Raw genomic sequence first — 20,361 nt, forward strand, 5'->3', positions numbered from 1 at the left:
TTTCATGAATATCAACTCTGAAGTAATGAGCATTTAGAAAACACATTACCTATCTTTTAATTTTTATTAATTTTTTTTCGTATGTACTAAAACAGCAAGTATATAAGTAAGTGAATGCACTGAAAGCTGAATATGTAAACATAATAAGCAATGGTATTTGAAAATATCTCCTTGAGTTAAAAAACTTTAAACCAAAAAAAGAAGAACACACAGATTCCCTACTTGATTAGCACTCTCAAATGTAAAGCAACAAAACTATTTCATGGCTGAATGACTATAAAACTAATCAAACCTCATGAGAAAGAAACTGTTTTCATAATATGTATCTTTACATCATTTTTAAGTACATTTTGTTAATTCTAAGTGCTGCATTTTTGTATGATGAAAAAGTAAGTTATAGTAATTGGTATGAGAGTATGTTAATCATTTTACAGTTTATATTTCACACTGTATGAATTATATAAATTGACCTCTTTTGTTGTTTTTAATATTCACTAACAAACAAGGGTGAGAATTATAGGACTAGGGAACATAAGTATAAATTCTGTAAGGACAGGGACCATCTTCACCAAAGATGGTTTTATTGTTTTCAATAGGTTGAATAGCTTTTGAAATGGGCTGCCTTCAGATGTAGTTTAAGGGAAAGGTTGATAGCTATTTGATTGATGAGGGCTAACTTATTTTTTTTATATATAGTTTAATTTGCTGAATGAGCACTCTACATGGACAACTGGTCCCTTGTTGTTCTTAAGTTTTGTGTTATATGATACTCTAATTTCTTGATAGAAATTTTGATTTTCAGTTGTAGTCCCCCTACTGTAGGAAGAATATTGGCTTATTATAAAGTGTTTAGATGAGGACTGTAGAATTATTTCATGGATGGAAGGGTTATCTCATGGGGATATATTAAGGTTTGTGCTTTCTTGGAAAATGAATGTTAAGAGGTGATTGTATAAAAGCTTACAGATTATTTAAGGAATGAATAGGATAGAAACTTATAATGTCTATATGTTGTTTTAATGAAATAAAAATCACAGAAAATTTTAGAAAAACAAAACAAACAAACTTTCATTAGATTTGGTCACTAATACTTTACAGACTGTATAATAAATAAAATAAACTTGCACTTTAACTTGCACACCAGTACAGAAGATCAGCTGTGCCAAGCTTGTATTAATGGTTCATGTGATGTTATATTAATGATCATATTATGTTTTAGCAGAAAGCCAGAAGCCATGGAGTTCAAAAATCTTGCTCCCCTCATCCAGTAAAGAGTCTTTGTCCCAGCTTCATATAGGAGGAAGAATACAACAAACTAGATCTTCATGGAGGACTTGGAGCAGCTTACCTGAGGAGACCACTGATACTGAGGTGGAAGACAATTATGAGACACTTGATTTTAGCAGGCTTCTTCAGGTGGGACCACATCTGCAGACAACTAGGACACAGGAGGAGATGTTAGAAGACTTGGCAGGAGAATATGTTACTTTTGTATTTGCTCATGCATATGCTTGCAGAGATATGAGGTCTCTAACTGAACCTGAACAACCTAGAGGTAATATCACAGTCCAACCAGTGAGAAGTGACAAGAATATGGTACTTTCAGCAAATTCTTCACTAAAAATACAAAATGGAGATGAATTTAGAGAGACATTAACAACATCTACAGATATAAGGTGCCACAGAGACAACAGCTTTAAGTCTGAAAATTTAACAAGAGTCAAAACTACTCAATGTCAAAATAACAGCACTTTGGGGTATAGAACACCAGCTTATAGTGACAGTCTTCTTGATTTCTGGGACAAGTTAGGTAGAGTACAGGTCAATAACATATGTAATACAACAACAAGCAGTACATCAAGTGAGTCCTCTTGGAGAAATAGTACTGCTGTTCAAAGAGCACAGTCTTTTACTGGAATAACAAACATCAATGTTACCGCTTCTCATCACTCTTCTTCAGTCCATCAGACATCAAAGATACTTCAGAAAACTTCCTCTCTTCGTGAAAGCAAGGATTTTCAACCTGGTAAACTCTTACAGCAAGCTGAACTGTCTTCTTTACCTTCTAAAGATAACTTGAGTCCTACAGCACCAGCTGTATGGCTCTCACAACAAAAGCACTTGGCTGATGTATACAGTAAGTTTGGGTCACTTCCACGCAGCTTCCAGGTATCACAAGAGTATAACTCCAAATCTCCTACAATCAAAGAAACTGAAGTTGCTGAAAGTCAAAGAGCTCGTAGGAGGGTTGCAGAGGGTAGCAGAACTCAGTATGCTGACCATCGTCCATTTACTATAGCATCTGATAAACCTTGTCAGGCAGACTTGAGGGAAGATCTAGATGGTTACATTGAAGATTCTTCTCATATGAGTAATTTCTCAAATTTCACTTCAGGAAGTGCATTGAGCAGCAAGGACAGAGCAATAACAAGTGTTACTACCCCAACAGTTAGTATTGAAAACGTTTCCATTCATCCAACTCACAAAGTTTATGCACAGCCAAGAACAAGATATGCCACTCTTCGAAATGTACTAGCCAATTTCAGTTCAAAGATAGCAGCGCTTAAATCAGTTTTGGGATCTCCTTCTAATGACCACTTAGATACAAGTTCTTTTGCCTCAGAGGATAATGATTTCCCACTTCGTTTCAAGCATGGTTTTTTACAGAGACGATCTGCTAGTCGAAGTAGTGTTAAAAGTGAAAAAAACCTAAATCCTCGAGCTGTATCAGCCAATTTCCTTCATTCTCTAGCCAAAGCTTACTCAGCATTGAGAAAACATAGATTAAAGAAAGAATTTATGCCTAAAAGTTTTCATAATGGTAAGGGCTCAGCAGAAAAGAAAACACCTATTCCAGCAAATACACATGGAAGTTCTGTTGTTGGTGCACGTATTGCAAAACTTCATGAATCAGAGTATTCTGTACCAAATACCCTAATGATATGTCGCCAATTAAGAGCAGCAAAAGAATTAGAATTAAGGCCAGACAGTTTATTTTCAGATTCATCCAATACAACATCCTCTAGTGATGGAGATAAAACATCTGGGGTGGGAGGTAGTGTTGTGACAAGGGTTAGTTGTAGTGAAAATTCACCTCTTGTCATAGGAAACAATGAGGATGATTCCACTTCTAATTCGAGTAATGACTCAGTTGACAGCTTTTATGAAAGAACCTTTGAAGCTATTGAAAATTCACTAGAAGATGAAATGTTTCGAGATTCAGCTATTTATAGTGATCCTGAAGAAGCAGATCTCAGTACAATGGAGTTCTGTTTACCAGGTAAAAAACAAACAAAACAAGCTACTTTAGATAAAAGAAAGACTTTCAACTGCAAGTTTCCTTACTGTTACTATGATCAAAAATATTTAGCACAAACTTCAGACTGCCATACTTCACAGACTTTCAATGATACTGTTGTTGAAAGGGTAAAGTTTCCAGAGGTAAACACAAATTTTCAAAATGAAGTTATTTCTAGACACCAGACTGAGATACTAAACAACCAGAAAGAACATTCTATCAGCTGTAACCATAAAGATCATGAAGAAAGTGAGACAAGTTCAGAACATTCAACTTCCACTGTAAATACTGTTATGGAAACTTGCCATGCAAAATCTATGGAGAATTTTTCACAGCCAAGACAACTTACAGGCTGGGTTAAACACATTGTTGACAAGTTGCAAGCAGAAAGCAATGTTTGATGTATATTTGCTTTTTAGTTTTATTTACATATATAACTATAAAGCAAATAAGTTTGTTTTTTTTAGTATCCCAGTGTGGTGTGCCTTCTCATTGAAATGCCAAAATGTGAAGAAAAATCTCATGAGTTTATAGTCTTGTGTTATCTGGTAATTTTTTTTTATGTAAACTACATAATCAGATGTTTAAAATTTGTTAACAATAAATCCAAGTTTTACCATTTGCACCATAGTTTACAATTATAAAAATGTACCTTAATACCAACTCTCCTTATCATTAACGTAAAAAGCTAAAATTATTTTATCTCTTAGCTTCTAGATAAACCAAAGTTTGAAAAATAGCCTGTTTACCATTGCGAATGATAGCATAGAAGTGCTACTTTGTGGTAGTAAAGATTATATCTAGTCAAATATCTAACTTAGAGCATTTAAGATATGTCTGTTTTTCAGACTGGCCTTATTAATTATGGTTTTACCTTTCAAATATATTTTCTTCTTGCTTTTTAAAACAGTACAAATAACACAGACTGTATTTCTCTCAAACACATTTCAGTATGTGAACAATTGTTTTAATGAATTTAATGTTTAATAAACAAATGTTACCTAGTAGTAACCAATTAGTATGATAAATACTTATTTACAAATGGAGTCTTACTAAGGTATAGTACTAAAGATCATGACAATCTGTACTAATTTATAAGCCCAAAATTACCCTTAAAAATTTGCAGTTTTTGTAATATGCAAATTTCTGTTTCTTATCAATTATTTTAACATTAATATATTTTTCAAAACATAAAGCAGGTGTCAAAAACATATACAACATACTAAAAACAACATTCTCCTTTTAGAATTCTGGTAAGAAACACTGTAATTATTCCTAAGAATCAACATCAAAGAAGAGAAAAAAATATTCAAGATAGTATCTTTCCTTTCCTTAATTTATGTACTTAGTTATGGCACATGTATTTACGATGTCTGTCAATAGAAGTGTTTGTATAAAACACGTATTGTTATGTGTTTTTGTGGAATCTAGCTGTTATAGTTAGAATATAAGCTAAGCAGTGGCTCTTCTGTTTTTAGATAAACTATTTTGAATTATTAGTAATTTTCAGAAGCTAGAAGTTTATTTTTATTAAATAATAGTTAAACTAATTGTTGAAAGTCTTGTTTCTTTATGGAAAGACTTGAATAATATTTTTGTTATTTTAAATATCTTTTTCTCATTTCTAAATAGTACACTTGTGTGTTTACTCTTTCTTGGAATCAAAGTTATTGATGAAAGGTGTTATTTTTTTAAAAACTTACATAATCCAGAGAAGTGTTCAAAAACTAAAAATAATCTTTATTTCTTCATCAGAAACAAGGAAAAAATTGCCAACACTTTTGAATATTTTTAACCATTTATTTTGGGACTCTCGAAAATGAGTGTTTTTGTATAGTTAACCAAACTTTATGTCTTGTTACATTTGAGTGTAACAAGGAATAGCATCCTATTTCAATAAGAATGGTACTTGGTTTTTACCATTTATATGGTATTAGTTGTAGATTTTCTAAACATAGTTTGACATAACCAATTTAGAGAAAATATTTTGAGAAAATTTTGAAGCATACTTGATAAATTAAATTTTACAGATTCATGTTTAGTTCCATAATTTCTTGCCCACCAGTGGCTCAGGCTTATAAATCACAACACAGAAAACTGGGTTTTGATACCTGTGATGGAGCAAGCATAAACAGACCATTGTGTAGTTTGGTGCTTAACAATAACCAAAACCAAACCATAATTTCCAAATAGACCACAAAAATATTTGTATTTTTTACTTTCATCCCTCCAACCAAAATGATTGAGGATGATGTAGAGTTTATATTGTTCATTCTTCATGATAAGTTGTAAAAAGAACTTTCAATCAAACTTTATAGATCATTTCCCTTTTGGATGTGGAGAAAGGTAATAGTTTTGAATTTAAAAGTTAAAAATAACCCATTACATTAATGTACAAAAGTACATGAATGTACACATTCTCACACAAAAAGCTAGTATTCTACTAATGGTTATTTTGTTTTTCTGTTATAAAAGATCAATAATCACAAGCACAGTTTCTTCTCAGACATGTTTCTTTTTCTTAATATAATCAGTAACTCCATTTCTAAAATATTTGTGGTCTTAGTCATTCTTGAGCCCTGGAGAGAAGTTCATTAATTCAATTGCCCAGTTTGCCCAATAGGTAAGACTGTCTGTGACAATATTTCAACTATAACAGATACCAAGTTTTAAGACTAACAGAGATAGCTTTAGATAATATCATTTGTCAGCTATTAAAAAGATTATATATTTTTTCCAAATACTAAATATTATCTTACCACAACAGCATATTTAAAACTGTTTGAAATGTGAATAGCTTTTAATACCATATAATTATCCTTCAAATTGATGAATGGCAGGGTTTCTATATAATTAGTAATGACAAATATTTATTTTTAATAGAACTAATTAAAATCAGTAAAATTTTTATGCAAAATTTAAAAATGAAGAGTATGAAGTTATATTAAGAAATATGTACAGCAGAAATTCTTTATATAAGGACATACAAGTGTGCACTGTTTGATGATTTGCTTCATCTGAAATTTACCTAACTATCTACTTAAAGAGCCAGTATAAACATGTTTACCATATAAATGATGGTTTAAGCAGTGTATTCATGTTGTTATACCCTACTTTGCTTTCAATAAGTAAAATCAGCTCAAGCATATTCTTCATTAAATGTTCTTTAGAAACTAAGTGCATAATACATCCTTAAAATATTATATGGTCATAACTTTCTACTTGCAGTTATAAATGAAATTTTCTCTGAATGCTGTTTGGGAACTCCTACTGCACATTGTGGTTCATCTTATTGACTTTCAGGTCAACTGAAAAGTCTGTGTGTTTGTGTGTGTTTTTCTTATAGCAAAGCCACATCAGGCTATCTGCTCAGCCCACCGAGGGGAATTTACCCCTAATTTTAGCATTGTAATCTGGAGACATATCACTGTACTAGCGGGAAGCCACTGAAAAGTCAAAATTAATAACTGATGGTTATAGTCATCATTCACATATGTTCTTTACACCTTTTAATAATAGATGTTCATATACAAAGGCATTTAAAGTTGACAGTTGATAAAAACTAAATCAAAATGTGTTTTAGTTTAAAAACGAACAAGCTGATGTGAGTGTTTGACTTAAGTGCAGTTGAAACTTTCTTTAAACCACATACAACTTTCTGAGAAAAAATATTTAATTCTGATACAATATCTTACCTCCACTCACAAAATATATTTTATATATAACTTTTCATGGTTAGTACTACCCTCTATCATGCAAATTTTCAATACTTGCCACTAGTCCTTCACCTCTCTATATCCACATGTAAATGACTATGCAGCAGCTTTCCACCAATAGGAGCACAATACAACCCCTATATTAACAAGCACCCTCTCCACCTTTGCAGATGCTAATAACTTCTTAATTAGCAATAGTACTGTTCAGACATGCTTGTTTTTTCCTGCAAATTTGTCAGCATACTCCTTTATATTATGGACTCGGTTTTTTCTTTAGTATGTTTTTGCTATTTCTCTCCTTACCTGAGTGTTTTGGCTAATGTATTATGGATCAGATTCTGTGACAAGTGGTGCCTGACAAGGTATACTTTTTTTGTTTTTTGAAAATCTGCTCTGTCTATTCTGTAACCATGCTCAATCTCAATTATGTTGTGGCTCTTCCTACCAATGTGCAATTACAGATGCCACCAGATGTAGGTTGTGTGTCTCTGTTTAATTGCCATCTATGCTGAAACAGTTTTGTTACAGAATTAGGTTATACACATTATAGAGATGAGGGGCTCTGCTGGACCACTAGTAGTTCTCTCTTGTGGTCTTTTGCTTCATAAGTATGTTCATTTCAAACTGTACACTCATGGGCACACATGAATAAAACAGATAAGGACTGCTGCCAATCTCTGATGCTCTGTTGCTCTGAAACTTCCTATTGTGGATCTGACATACAATTCCAGATGCTCTCAGGTATTGGTTGATTGACTCTGTCAGTGTGGTAGCTCTGCTTTTCAAAATAGGGTATCACAGTCACCTATTGCACTATCTCCTGTGATATGGTCCTCTAGGCTCTCCAACATGTTTTTACTTTTTTTTCTTCCAGTGGAGTATGAGAGCCCTTGCTACTTACCATTTTGTAGCTGCTGAAGTGGAAGATCCAGGAGGCCTATCCTCCTCAGTGATGCATCATACAACTTTGTCAAGATTAGGGCTGTGGCATTCTGCTGGTGTCAATGGTGTATAGCACTTCCTACCATGGATCTTATGTAAATTTCCAGATACTTCCACATTTTGGTTGTAGCACTATGCTGTACTAGTGTTATATATTTCACACAGATTTCTTTTCCCACTGTGGCATTCCTCCTTCCTACCATCCTCCAGGTGTACATTTCCAGTAAGTCTGGTGTTGGTTAGAGATGGCCCAATCACAATTAAAATGTGTTAATTTTGCAACACCCCCTTCCTACCACAAATCTAATATACAATTCCAGATACTGCCAGGTTTTGGTTAAAGCACTGTCATGTCACTACTATATGTATTGCAATTTGCCCTTCAAGCAGAGACATTCCTTCTACCTACCATCCTCTGGATGTGGTTCTCAGGGAGTCAGGTGTTGGTTGAAAATGATATATCTAACTATGTGCTTTCTTGTTTTATAGTATCTCTCCTCCCACTGCAGACTGGATGAAAAATGACCATTACACCCCAGGTTTGCAGTCTCTCTTCCTACCATCTGTGGGATGCAGCATATGAATTCCTACTTTTGTATGGATAAATATTCTCTTGTTACAACAGTTTGGAAGAACCATACCCAATGCTACCAGCTTTTAGATGTGAAATGTCATCTAACATGGGCTTTCCTCTTTCCTACAATCCACTAGATGTTGGTTCATAGTGACAGAGTTTGGTATGGATTATTGTTTTTCCTAATAATTTCCATATTGAGATGAAGAGGTAGGTGATCTGCCTCTCACAGACCTGTTGTATGATTCCAAATATTGGCAGGTGTTGGATGAGGTTGAACTATCACTATGTCCATTCACATCCCAAGGGTCCCATAAATCAGTAATATATATTATGAGATTCCTTCATGTGTGCAACACAGTAATAAGAGAGCAAAGGATATGCTTGGATCAGATGTGGTGCAGCCTCCACTGAAGTGTGATATTTTCTTTTTAGGTTCCACACTTCTTCATCTCTCCTTGAGTGATTCCTATAGAATTTTTTTTCATGATCCCTCTACCACTTCAGAGTGAGATTCTATCATTTTAGGAGAGGAGGTGAGATATTGCATCCCAACTGAACATTTTCCTAAATTGAAAATGTATTTCCAATAAATACTTACCTCCTTTCATATTTCCCACCCAGCCTACCCACTTCTGATGATATGTGGTACAGGTCTTCTGACCAATCTGGAAGTAATTAACAAGTGAAAATGTGGAGAGGGCGCTAGATTTGATAGGAGTTGCATCACTCTCCTTTCAGTGGAGAGCTACTGAATAATCATTTATATGTGGATATGTAGAAGTGGAAGGCATGGCAAGTATTGAAAATTTATGTTGATAGAAGGTAGTATCAACTGAGAAACGTTATTTGTGAGTAGAAGTATGTATAGAAAATACATTTTTAGTTTAGGAAAATGTTAACTTTCTTTTTCTTTAACTTATGAATTGAAAAGCACAGGATAATTGTTGAAAAGTTAGTTTTCCTTATATTATTCTGTGTCAAAATTTAAGGACCAAAAATCTTACATTAGTTTGGAAGAGTATTTATGGCTTCTAACGTTATACATTTTCTCATATTTGTATGTCATGTTTCAAATTCATTATACTTTCAAGTATTAGTTTGTCATTTTAATGCTGTAGTGACTGCTCATGTTGACCACTTTTAAAAACTTGTTTAAATGTTAAAAAACTTGTAACTTAAATTTAAAATAAACAACAAGAAAGTACCAGAAAATAGGGAATATTTATAATATGGTTTTTACCTCTAGTTGTTAGTCCATGTGACAAACTAAATTTTATACAACATTTACAGAGTAAACTTTTGTATATTCATTCCTAGTTTTTGATATATTTACATAAGAATATTTGAACTAAAACATTACAGGAAATAGCATATGAAGAAAATTCATTTGAAACAGTGTTGTGTTATTTGTTGCTATTTCAAGCCAACAATCTTAATTAAGCCTCTGCCAGGTACCAATAGTATTGAATGTTTTATAAGTGATCAATTGTTGCAAATTAATATTAATGCTTCATTAATTAAGGATAAATGTCTGCTTTTCCATAAAAGTTTTAGATGAGTTTGAATATTCCATTAATAAATTCAATTTTGAAAGTTATATTTAATTCCTATGAATTAAGTGATAATTACATCAGGATTTGTTACATTTGTTGGTGACCAGTTTTCAACAGAATCAGTTCTAAAATTTCTCTTCATACATTATACTGCTCTTTGCCCCTTGAGATGTTTTTAGTTGCAAGAAATTATAATAATTGCCTTTTTGTGACAGAATGCACTTCAAATGAACAAAATTATCACAATGCTTCAGAGTAATAAACTAATCTTCAGCAGTGTCATTTGGTATTCTCTCTCTTTTTATCAGGAACATTGAAATTCTAAGGCATCTAATGGATAGTGGCATGTCACTAACCATGGGGTACAATACTTAAAAGTGAAACTTGTGGTACACATTTAGATCATGATTTATAGGAAACCTATCAGTCAAGACTAACTTCATGACTGTAGGAATCTAACACAGAAAACTGATACATCATGTGTTACAAAGACCTAAGACTAGAAACCATGGTACTTTGACAAGTCATGAGAGATATTTCATTTCTTCAAGGTTTTCATGACCACTAATAACATCGTAATGAAGATCTGACAACTTACAAGTCCTGGACTATCATTCTAAGTTTCTGATGATATAATACAAATTAACATGTATTATAGTGAATATTCTAGAGTATTTCTAAGCAAAGAGATCAACATACAATGTACACCCATCTACAAGTGAGCACACTGTCAGTATTACATATTTGACTGTTTAGCTACAGGTTCTAAGTTTTATATAAATAAATGTTATTAAAACCTGTAAACCTGATGACAATGTTTAATAAAAATCCTGAGGTTTTTATCCCTTGGTGATTTGCAGACAATTGTCAACACATTTTATATATAATCTGTGTTTTACTTCATTTCCAATCTTTCACTACAGCTTTATTATTGGCATACATTACTTGTAGTCTTAGAGACCCTTATGTTTGTAAAAAATGTACCAGATTGTCACATTTTTGGATTTCAATAAACCATGTAATTTAAAAAGTTACTGCATGAAAGTAAAGGTGTTTTGCTTGCTTTAAAATTTTTCAAGTCTGTTGGATAAAAATTTGCTATAGCCTGGAAAACAGTACAAAAGTGAATTAGTTCATTACCTATGGTATAACAACACAACATACTCTGCTCAGCTCAGATTTGTAACACAAAATATTAATTAAGACTTTGAATTGCTGACAAACTTAAAAGTTAACAATTTTTCAGACGTTTTGTTAAAAGTAGCTGCACAATGAACAACATTATTAAAAAAAAAAAAGTAAACTGTTCTGTAATGTGAAGGCTGTTGGTTATAATTAATATTTCATATCACCTCATTATAATTTGGTATATTTTCAAAACATTCAATTTTGAATAACACAAAGTGTGCTTGCAGCTGTAAGGCTACTAACAATGTTTTATTTCAGAAGTTGATCCTTTGTTTCACGTTTTTTCCCTCTGATGTACTTTCTGTCAAATGGATATGAGCATTTACTCTACAAATAATACAATCTCCATCTAGTGTCAACAACTTAAAACTAAGTAAAGCAATACAAGACATCACTCAATCATCCAACTAGGTGAATTGTGTTACAGGTGTTCTTAGCTAAGAAGTTTTCCACATGACAGGTACATCCACAGATTAACTAGCATCCTCCAAATATTATCCTTGTCATTTAAAATGTAGGTATAGGGTATCCTCCAATTCTAATTTGAAAGAATGCCAAATTTTATGGGTATGTTTATATATATATATATATATATAAAAACACACCTATAAAATTACAAAGTTCTATACAAAAGTTTCTCACAAAGTTATTAATTGAAAAGTTATAAGTTAATTAATATTAAATAGTAATCTAGATAAATTTACTTTAAAAAGGACTAGGAGAGTGGCAAGTTTTTGTTGAAAACAAAACATTATTCATGTATTATAGTAGTAGTAATTTTGTCCAAGAACTATTAAATGTTTATTTTTTTTTCCCAGACCATTGTACATCAAAATAATTTTGTAACTTGCTACTTATACTCAAGTTAATAAACAAATGTATGCATTGAAAAACAGTGTTTGACAACATAATGAAACTTGGTTGATATGGTTTAAAATAAGCTCAGCTTTTCATACTAATTTTTTTACTTATTAATTTTATCTGCCAAAGCAATGAAAATTTAATTTATATGCACATTTGTAAAACATCTGTTTTGTTACACTGAAAATTCAGAAATTCTAGTTTTTAATTTTATTATTCAACTTAAGGACATACAAAAAATATCAACTTTATGTATTTGTTGATTTCAAGTTTGTGCAGACATTTCACAGAACATTTAGTAAAATGAGACAAATTATTTTTACTTTTATACTACTGCAAAATAATGTTTTACTTCACCCCATTTATTGGTACTTTTAAGAAAACAAGTTTTTAAAATTCAAGTTGAAGCTCAATGCTTGAGTAGAAGATACTTGATCCAGTTATGCAAGTTTGTTTTAGAAAATGAAGTTTGTTTTTTTTTAAATCACTCAGACTTGAAAAGCCTGACTGTTCAAAAGATTCATTCTAAATCTATTGCAAAACAATGATTAAGAAAAGCTTCAATATTGAAGGCAGTGACTAGCAGTACCCTTACAAATAACAATTTGTATTTACAAAATTATAGAAAACAATCAACTTCTAAAAAAATGAATAAATTAAAACAATTTATATTTTATAGTCTAAACAGTACTATCAGATAAACCACTGCATTCAGCTATACAACTTATCAGCTTATTAATATCTTAAAATAAATTTTGCATTTCTTAAACATAAAAGGAAAAAAAAATTAACTAATCATCAAACTGATACAATAACTTTTTTAAATAAATTTCATCAAAATAGTTTTAATTTTCAAAAATAATACAAGTTTTGGACTTTCAGAGTTTGAAACATGTTGATAAAAGTGGGTGTTTTCTCACACTCCAGAACTACATTTATTAATATCCTTTAAAATCAGCAAAGGTCATAAAGCTTAGTTGTTGTTTTTTTGTCTCATCATAGAAACACAAACACCAACCTCTGCAGAAAGCCTCGAGAAAATTAACTACATGAAAATTCAACTCTTTCTTTCAATAAGCAATCCAGTTTACAAACTTTTCCAACAAAACCTCGAAATAATTCAAGGTGTCACAAAGAATTACAAAAATAACATTTACAAACAAAATTTTCTGCTGATGGGCAAACAAAACTGTCTTTCCAAAATTCTATTTACTGCTTGTAACATTTTAAATATTGTGTATCAGAATCATTAGTGTGTAATTACATTACAAAAACTAGCTTCTTCAAACCTAATTCATATTTTGGAAGAGAGCGAGAGCCTAAAAAATGATAATTTCCATTTATTTTTAAAATATATTTTCATAAGGATGCATCATCATATAAAGTTGGAAGATTTTAAAAATGATTAAGAAGTCTGGTTTTAGTTTTCCTTGCTTAAAAAAAAAATCAATACAACACTTAAATTATGGAATATGTAGCCATAAAATGCAAATTAACAAATTCTAATCAATGTAAAAACTGGGACCAGAACACATGAAATGCAATAGTTTAGTAGGTTCAATCAAGCACTTGTTAAGCTGAATTATTAGTTCAAGTTCCACTAAATATCAATTTTTACAGACCTAAAAACACTTTACACTTGTATATGTAATATAATATTTTTGTAATCCATATTTGTATAACGTTTTTTTATTCATATTCTATAAACTAAATATTTCTTTATCCATTTAACATACTATTTCTTACTAGTTGTTTGATGAAATATACAAGTGAGAGTTTGTCATACCAGAAAATCTTAAAACTAATAATAAACCAGGGTAATTAAATTTATACTCACTTTGGGGTCTACTACAACTAATGAGTATACACTCAAACTTATTTTAATCCATTGCTTAAACCAATTCAGTTCAGAAACTATTCATAATTACTGCTATTCAAAACAATATTTTTTGTTACATTATTTTGAGGAAATAGCCACAAAACATCTCAACAGAACAACTAAGGTAAATAAAAATTGCACATGACAATGTAATTCCAACCAGTTAGGAGCTTTATTCCACAAAAAAGTAAGAAAAACTGATTTTACATCTTGAATGGTTTCTAAAGATGGTGTCTTATCTTTGACATCTGATGCCCATAGGCATTTCTAGAATAAAATACTATATGAACAAGTTATCTCTATGGATTTCTTTTTAACTCTTCTATAAATCCTAGCTTTTTTAAAAAGACTATATGACTTTATACATAAATATGTTTTTTAGTAATTTTTAAAATTATTCTACTACTAAATCAATTTGATTTTGCAAAACTTCTATCATATATAATTAGCTGTAGTTCCAAAGCTACAATAACTTTTTTAACAAACCCTTTTCATAAAATATTTTCACTCCAAGCAAATATTAATAAAATGTAGTTCACTTGTAAAAAAATTAATTTATCAGAGCAAAAATGTTCAATTGTAAACTTTTGTATAATGACAATACCCAAACCCTACACATGCACAAAATTTTTTGCTACTTTAAATTAAGGTGATTTTTTCTTTTTATTTCTGAATTATAAATAATACAGCATATTTAGAAAGAGGATTTATTTTTCATTTCCCTTATCTCATTAATTTGCATCACTGATTTTTATGGTATCTTACCAGTTAGGTAATTTTAATATTAGTTTTTGTACTTCATACATTTTCAAGCATCAGTAATTCTTACAATAATTTTTAATTTTATTCAAAGAAAGAACAAAAATTCAACAATTAACAAAAATATTTTTACCTTAAGAAAACTGTTATGACTTAAATAAATTATATATCTGAACAAGTACAAATTAAAATTTACATCGAGATAATAACTCCCTTTAAATCCCTCTCCAGTCTTCAAGAAGTTCTTATAGTCAAGTATTACAAATACCTCAAATACATTATAGTATATTGATACAACAAGAAAACTTAATAATGATGATTGGCAAGTGTCCCTATGTGGGTCGTCATCACAGCTTGAAACTACTACACTTTAATTTGGACTTCAGAGACATACTATTCTCATGGGACGTGAATTTGTCACAGATGAAGAAAGTTCCATATTTCAATAAAATACAAAGTTACAAAGCTTAAATAAGACATGAAATCAGGCACTGCCCATATTTTCATCTATTCCACTAGTTTCTGTAACCAGCGCCCGTTCCAAAATGACCCGGCCTTCCTTGTATCGCTGGTTCTCCTCTGTAGCAAATTCATAGATCCATCCCAGTTTAGTGTCACAATTTTTACAAGCTACATCACGAACCATGTGTCTGCCTGTTAACATTACCCTATCTTGAATTTCACTGTAAAACAACAAGAAAAACCTTGCATACTTTAAATATATATATATTGGTCAACCAACTAAAATAATTAATACCTGTATCTGAATTTGGAGAATGCATGTCACTATATCCATTCTTTTACAGTAAAACTTCACAAAAATACAGTTCTATAATGAACTAAGTGTTAGAAAATTAAAATTAAGGTTTCAGAAGAAAACACACACCAAAAAACTGTATAATTTCTCTCTCTCTCTCTTCATATTTTGAGTTAATTTTTAAAAATGGCCATGTTGCCACAAAATTTTAGTGTAAGTAAACTGTGGAATCACTATAGATATGTCTATACTATAGATATTTTCTTATGAATAAATAAGGATAGTTATTTTACCTCACCTATAATTTAGGTTAACAACACGGTTAAATAGGAATGCTCGTCCTGTGGCTCCTGTGAACCTGGTGCTGATCAGTTCACTGCGATTTGTCAAAATAGTGTCACAGCTTGCACAGCAAAAAAGTCGAGAGCCTCCGATATGAGATAAAAAAATTCTCCCCATTACCAAAATTCTCTTTTGTATAGGAAAAGAATCTGCAAAATATATTCAAAATTTTCATCACTAAAACACAAACTGTAATGGAACATTATATAATGTGAATGCAAGCATTCATGATTCCTTCATTTATTGGCATCACAGAATATCTAATTTATACATATTATATGAAACCTTAAAAAAAAATGCAAGAAAACTCAAAACTTAAAACATGTTAGATAAAAGTAAAACAAATATTTGATCATTATTTTAATGATTAAGATATTTATGAATAGACAACAGCTACAGTGAAGCTTTCTAGATGAGGGTTTCTTGCTAACTACTTAAGAGATTTGATTTTTTTTACCAGGTTGGAGTTTCTAACTGACTGCTATATAAGAATAGGATCTCTTTTAAAATTAGCATTTGTTACTGATTGTAAGAGAAGAAAGATCTTTTTTCTATGCATGAGTTTCTAACTTGCTTCTTGATGACACATGTTCGTATGCAATGGTTTCTTACCGTGCATTTGGGTATAATATATAGACTTCTTTCCAGATGAGGATTTTTACTGCTTGAAGCAGTATATAAATAATTTTTTTACTGATTAATGGATTAGGATTTTATTATGTCAACTACTTTTTACACAGCAAAATCAAGAGATATGTATAAACACACTGATTAACAGTGTTTATTATACAATACTTACACTTCTCACCAGTAAAGCTGCTGTGAAAATAATTAGTGAAAAATTTACTAATATAGAATGAGACAAAAATGCTGCTGCTGAAAAAAAAAAATTCCATCAATTCATGAACAATAAAACAAAAAACTGACAAAGACAGGGATTAACTAGATGGGAGAAATCTCTGGGATTCTTGAAAAAAAATACTGAAAAAAATTCTTACTACAGCCAAATAAACCAAGTTGTCTCTGTTTATTTAATTTAAAAAAAGAAATTTAGGTCTTTAAGCTTTCTTTTATTTATACCTCAAATTTTATAAGTTTCTTTACCAAGATAAGGATATATTTCCTCAAAATGCATTTACTTAATAAAAATTAAGTATATCTGAAACATATGTTACTCTTTACCAACCAATACACAAATATCTTCATCACTCAGGAAATTTGTTTTTTGTTATGTGGTTACCCAGTCCATTTTCAGATTTGAACATGGTTACCTATTATCAGTGTTAGACTTACTTCCTCATCAATTCTGTGCCTGAAGGTTGACATTTAATTAGCATCATTCACAAAAACGTCTGCATAACTTAAACATAACTTGTGTAAAATATGATGTTACATTTTGCATCTCCATTTTTAGAAGAGAGAAACTGGAAAATACTGGTTACAAATTTTGTGTCAAAGGAAAAAAATACCTCAGAATTAGTGTTGAGAAGACCTTTGTGATTATGTATTGTTTGTTGAAATGTTAAAGGAAGAAGGTTGTGCTTTTTACACCAAGCAACAAATATTGTAAGTTCTTTATATTTCTTCCATTCCCAAAAATTCAAATAGGCTCAGTAAGTGGCCTTAGGTTTGAAAAATGTGTTTTAATATGAAAGCATGAAATGACATGCACTTGGGTATAAGACCTTCCACACGGTACTTTGGTTAAGAGCCTAAAAGTTGGAAACACAAAACTGTAATTCACTCATTCACCAGATTTCACTATCTTTTGTTAGGGAAAATGAAAGTACAATTTTTTTGTAGTTTTTTTTTTTTTTTAGTTGTATAGGTCACTGATTAGGGTGCATTTCAAACACTTCATCTTGGGCTCTATTTTAAACAGAACATTAAACTAGTGGAAAGAGCTCAAAAGAGAACTAAAATAACACCTTGAATGTAAAAGTTGTCATAAGAGAACAGGTTAAACTCTTATATTATTTCTTTTTTGAGAAAATAAAAGTTAAAGGGGATGTGATTGAGGTGGTTTATACTGTTAATATTGATAGTACTGAAGCATCTTTTTGTTACTTACTAACGAGAATGTTACAGCAAGAAAGCATAAGTACAAAATACTAGCAGTGTATAAAACATCTTCAGCTAATAGTTTTATTTGTTTAGCAGAATAGTTGGTCTTTAAGTATGTTACCTTTAGATGCAGTGCATTCATTCCTATAAATTACCACAAAATATCACAAGTTGACTTCTAAAACATGTACAAAAGGGTAAAATATTCTCAACAACAAATGTACTGTACAATGCTTCAAGAAATGTAACAAAGTAAATTTTCTCAAATTTGTAATTGAATAAAGGCTTGATAAATATTTAATAATATTTTAAATAATGATTAATGTTTACGTTGTTGGACGAGAAAGCATAGATGAACCTACAAATTCCTTGCTGTCCTTAAATCTTGTATTATTTGATAATGGGATTTGTTGATAAAACATTTTAAGCTCAGCTGTAGTCTCCCTACATAGAAAGCTAAGGCAATTTTAGAAATAGAAAATAACCGTTATGTTTTTCATTTTATTCATTACTATTTTTAACTACAGAAACGTTTACTACATTTTTTCTACGGTTTATAAATGCAATACAGATGTAAAAATGTTACACTGTAATTTAAACTCTATTAAAGCTGTTACAATATCAGTTATTACTCCACATGGAATAAAAATACCCCAATTTTCACTCTTGAAACCTAATAACCCTAATCACGATAGAACTATGAATTATGTTGTAACTATTACAACATTAAGCAAATTTATTTATAGTATAATTTAATAAATACAATGCAAATGATAAGTGAAACTAAGTTGGAACTTAATTACCTTTACCTTAACGTCCGTTTGCACTAAAATTGAAGTATCAAAAATTACAATGAGCTCACTTCTTTAGTTTTTAAATAATCAATAAAACTTTCACCACTAAAGATACTTAGTGAATAAATATTAATTACTCTTATAGAATTTGAAATTTAAAAGCATACAAGTTTCTACGTGGTCTCACATTATACAATTTATAAAACAAGTCTACGATTTACAACCTGCTTTAAAAGTTTAGTAAATTTCTGACAAAGAATTGGCGAAGGACATAACATTACAGTTTAAACTTAACTTTAAATTTAAGGTATAAATCATTATAAGGACTTAAATAAGCAAATAATCATTTCCTAATTTGATGTGTTGTTTAAGGTGCAACAAGCAAATATCACTCATAGCCTCATACTACTAGTAGTCACACATACATTACTTTTAAGTTATCGCTGCGAGGTTGTCACCTACGTGACTAAAAAAAACAAAGTAAATTTAAATACAACTCGAGATTACTTAACAAATAAGTGAACTGAGGCACGCATTTATAAATTAAATATCCGTTTATCTTTCTACTGTCTGCAGGCCAAAATATAAAAAAATATCTTACTGATTAAATGTGTAAAAATGCATAAAAAATTTAAAACAAACCACTTTACATGTTCACTTCACACAATGCAAGAATTAAATCACAACAAGCATATGTTAACTCACACGTTACTTTAGACACCAAAACACAATTACATCATCCCATATGATGATTTTCTGTTTGTCTTACGAATAACCAAAGGAAAATAAAATCACACACACACATATATATATATAATGTTTAATCATTTTTTATCCTCACTTTATTCAATAATGAAGAGAATAAAAAAATTAGGAAGAAAAGCGCTTAAAACTCCAATAAAAACCCTTAAAATTAAGTATAATGCAAAAAGATCAAACTATTTGCGTGTATGTTTTTGGACAATCGTTTGGAGTGGCATAAAGGCTCTTTGCGAGAGCTTTTGTTAAGCCAAACGTTACATAATCGGTTATTTGTGCTCTGCCCACCACTAGTTTCGAAACCCGGTTTCTAGTGATATAATTCCGCGGGCATGCCACTAGGCTAGCAGTCCCATCCTTTAACAAACATATCAGAAGGAAGGCTTCACTTCTGATTAAATTTAATACCATTAAAATTTAATGGTATATCATTTAATCACTGTCTGGTTAAATAGTGAGATCTTAAAATTACTTTTATAACACATATCCGATCTAAATGAAAGGAACTTTTTATTTTGTTTTTGTATTTTTAAAGTATTAAATGTTACTGCATGACCCACAGATCTGTAGGTTGGCATGTTAACCTTTGACCCAGAACAAGGTATAATACTGTAAAATTTTTTATTTAAAATACACAGAAAAGTAGTTACTAACTCAAGTGAAAATAAATTTATTTCAAAAATTATTGACAAATATGCCTTCTCCTATGGCTCAGCGGAAAGTTTAGAACGTTATAACGCTAATAAACTGAATTTAGATACAGGCAGCCCATTCTGAAGTTTTTTGCTTAGGGAAATACAAACAAGTAACAACCATTACGTACGAAATAAAGAAAATATATGTGACATCTTTTTATATATAGACACAAAAAG

At 30.8% G+C, this 20,361-nt stretch overlaps 2 protein-coding genes across 10 annotated transcripts in view; one reads left to right on the forward strand and one right to left on the reverse strand.

Annotated features, from left to right (window-relative positions):
* Positions 1-11,127, forward strand: part of LOC143223952 (uncharacterized) — a 90,113-nt gene extending 78,986 nt beyond the window's left edge. Inside the window, exon 13 of the mRNA XM_076452424.1 lies at positions 1,220-11,127. Coding sequence (XP_076308539.1) covers positions 1,220-3,699 — 2,480 coding nt within the window. The 3' untranslated portion in view covers positions 3,700-11,127. The remainder of the gene's footprint in view (positions 1-1,219) is intronic.
* A 912-nt stretch (positions 11,128-12,039) lies between these two features.
* On the reverse strand, positions 12,040-19,487 carry LOC143222850 (protein yippee-like 5). 9 transcript variants are annotated; one of them, XM_076449929.1, is made up of 3 exons: positions 19,373-19,487; positions 15,829-16,021; positions 12,040-15,456 (listed from the first exon to the last, which is right to left on the reverse strand). In XM_076449929.1, exons 2-3 carry the CDS (start codon positions 15,987-15,989, stop codon positions 15,258-15,260), a joined length of 360 nt encoding a protein of 119 aa, XP_076306044.1. In that variant the 5' UTR covers positions 15,990-16,021; positions 19,373-19,487; the 3' UTR covers positions 12,040-15,257. The 9 variants fall into 9 exon arrangements, with proteins under 9 accessions (XP_076306044.1, XP_076306048.1, XP_076306045.1 ...); XM_076449933.1 differs by having other exon boundaries at positions 19,381-19,484; XM_076449930.1 differs by having other exon boundaries at positions 19,332-19,466.
* Between the last annotated feature and the right edge of the window lie 874 nt (positions 19,488-20,361).

The sequence above is a fragment of the Tachypleus tridentatus genome, chromosome 8, assembly GCF_004210375.1.
Source record: "Tachypleus tridentatus isolate NWPU-2018 chromosome 8, ASM421037v1, whole genome shotgun sequence".
Lineage (NCBI taxonomy): Eukaryota > Metazoa > Arthropoda > Merostomata > Xiphosura > Limulidae > Tachypleus > Tachypleus tridentatus.

Bases quoted from the DNA above. Each gene is read 5' to 3' on its own strand.
- LOC143222850 (XM_076449929.1), bottom strand. From the start codon at position 15,989: ATGGGGAGAATTTTTTTATCTCATATCGGAGGCTCTCGACTTTTTTGC. The intron at 15,457-15,828 runs GTGAGGTAAAAT...GTTGTTTTACAG, and splicing joins GTTGTTAACCTAAATTATAG to TGAAATTCAAGATAGGGTAA.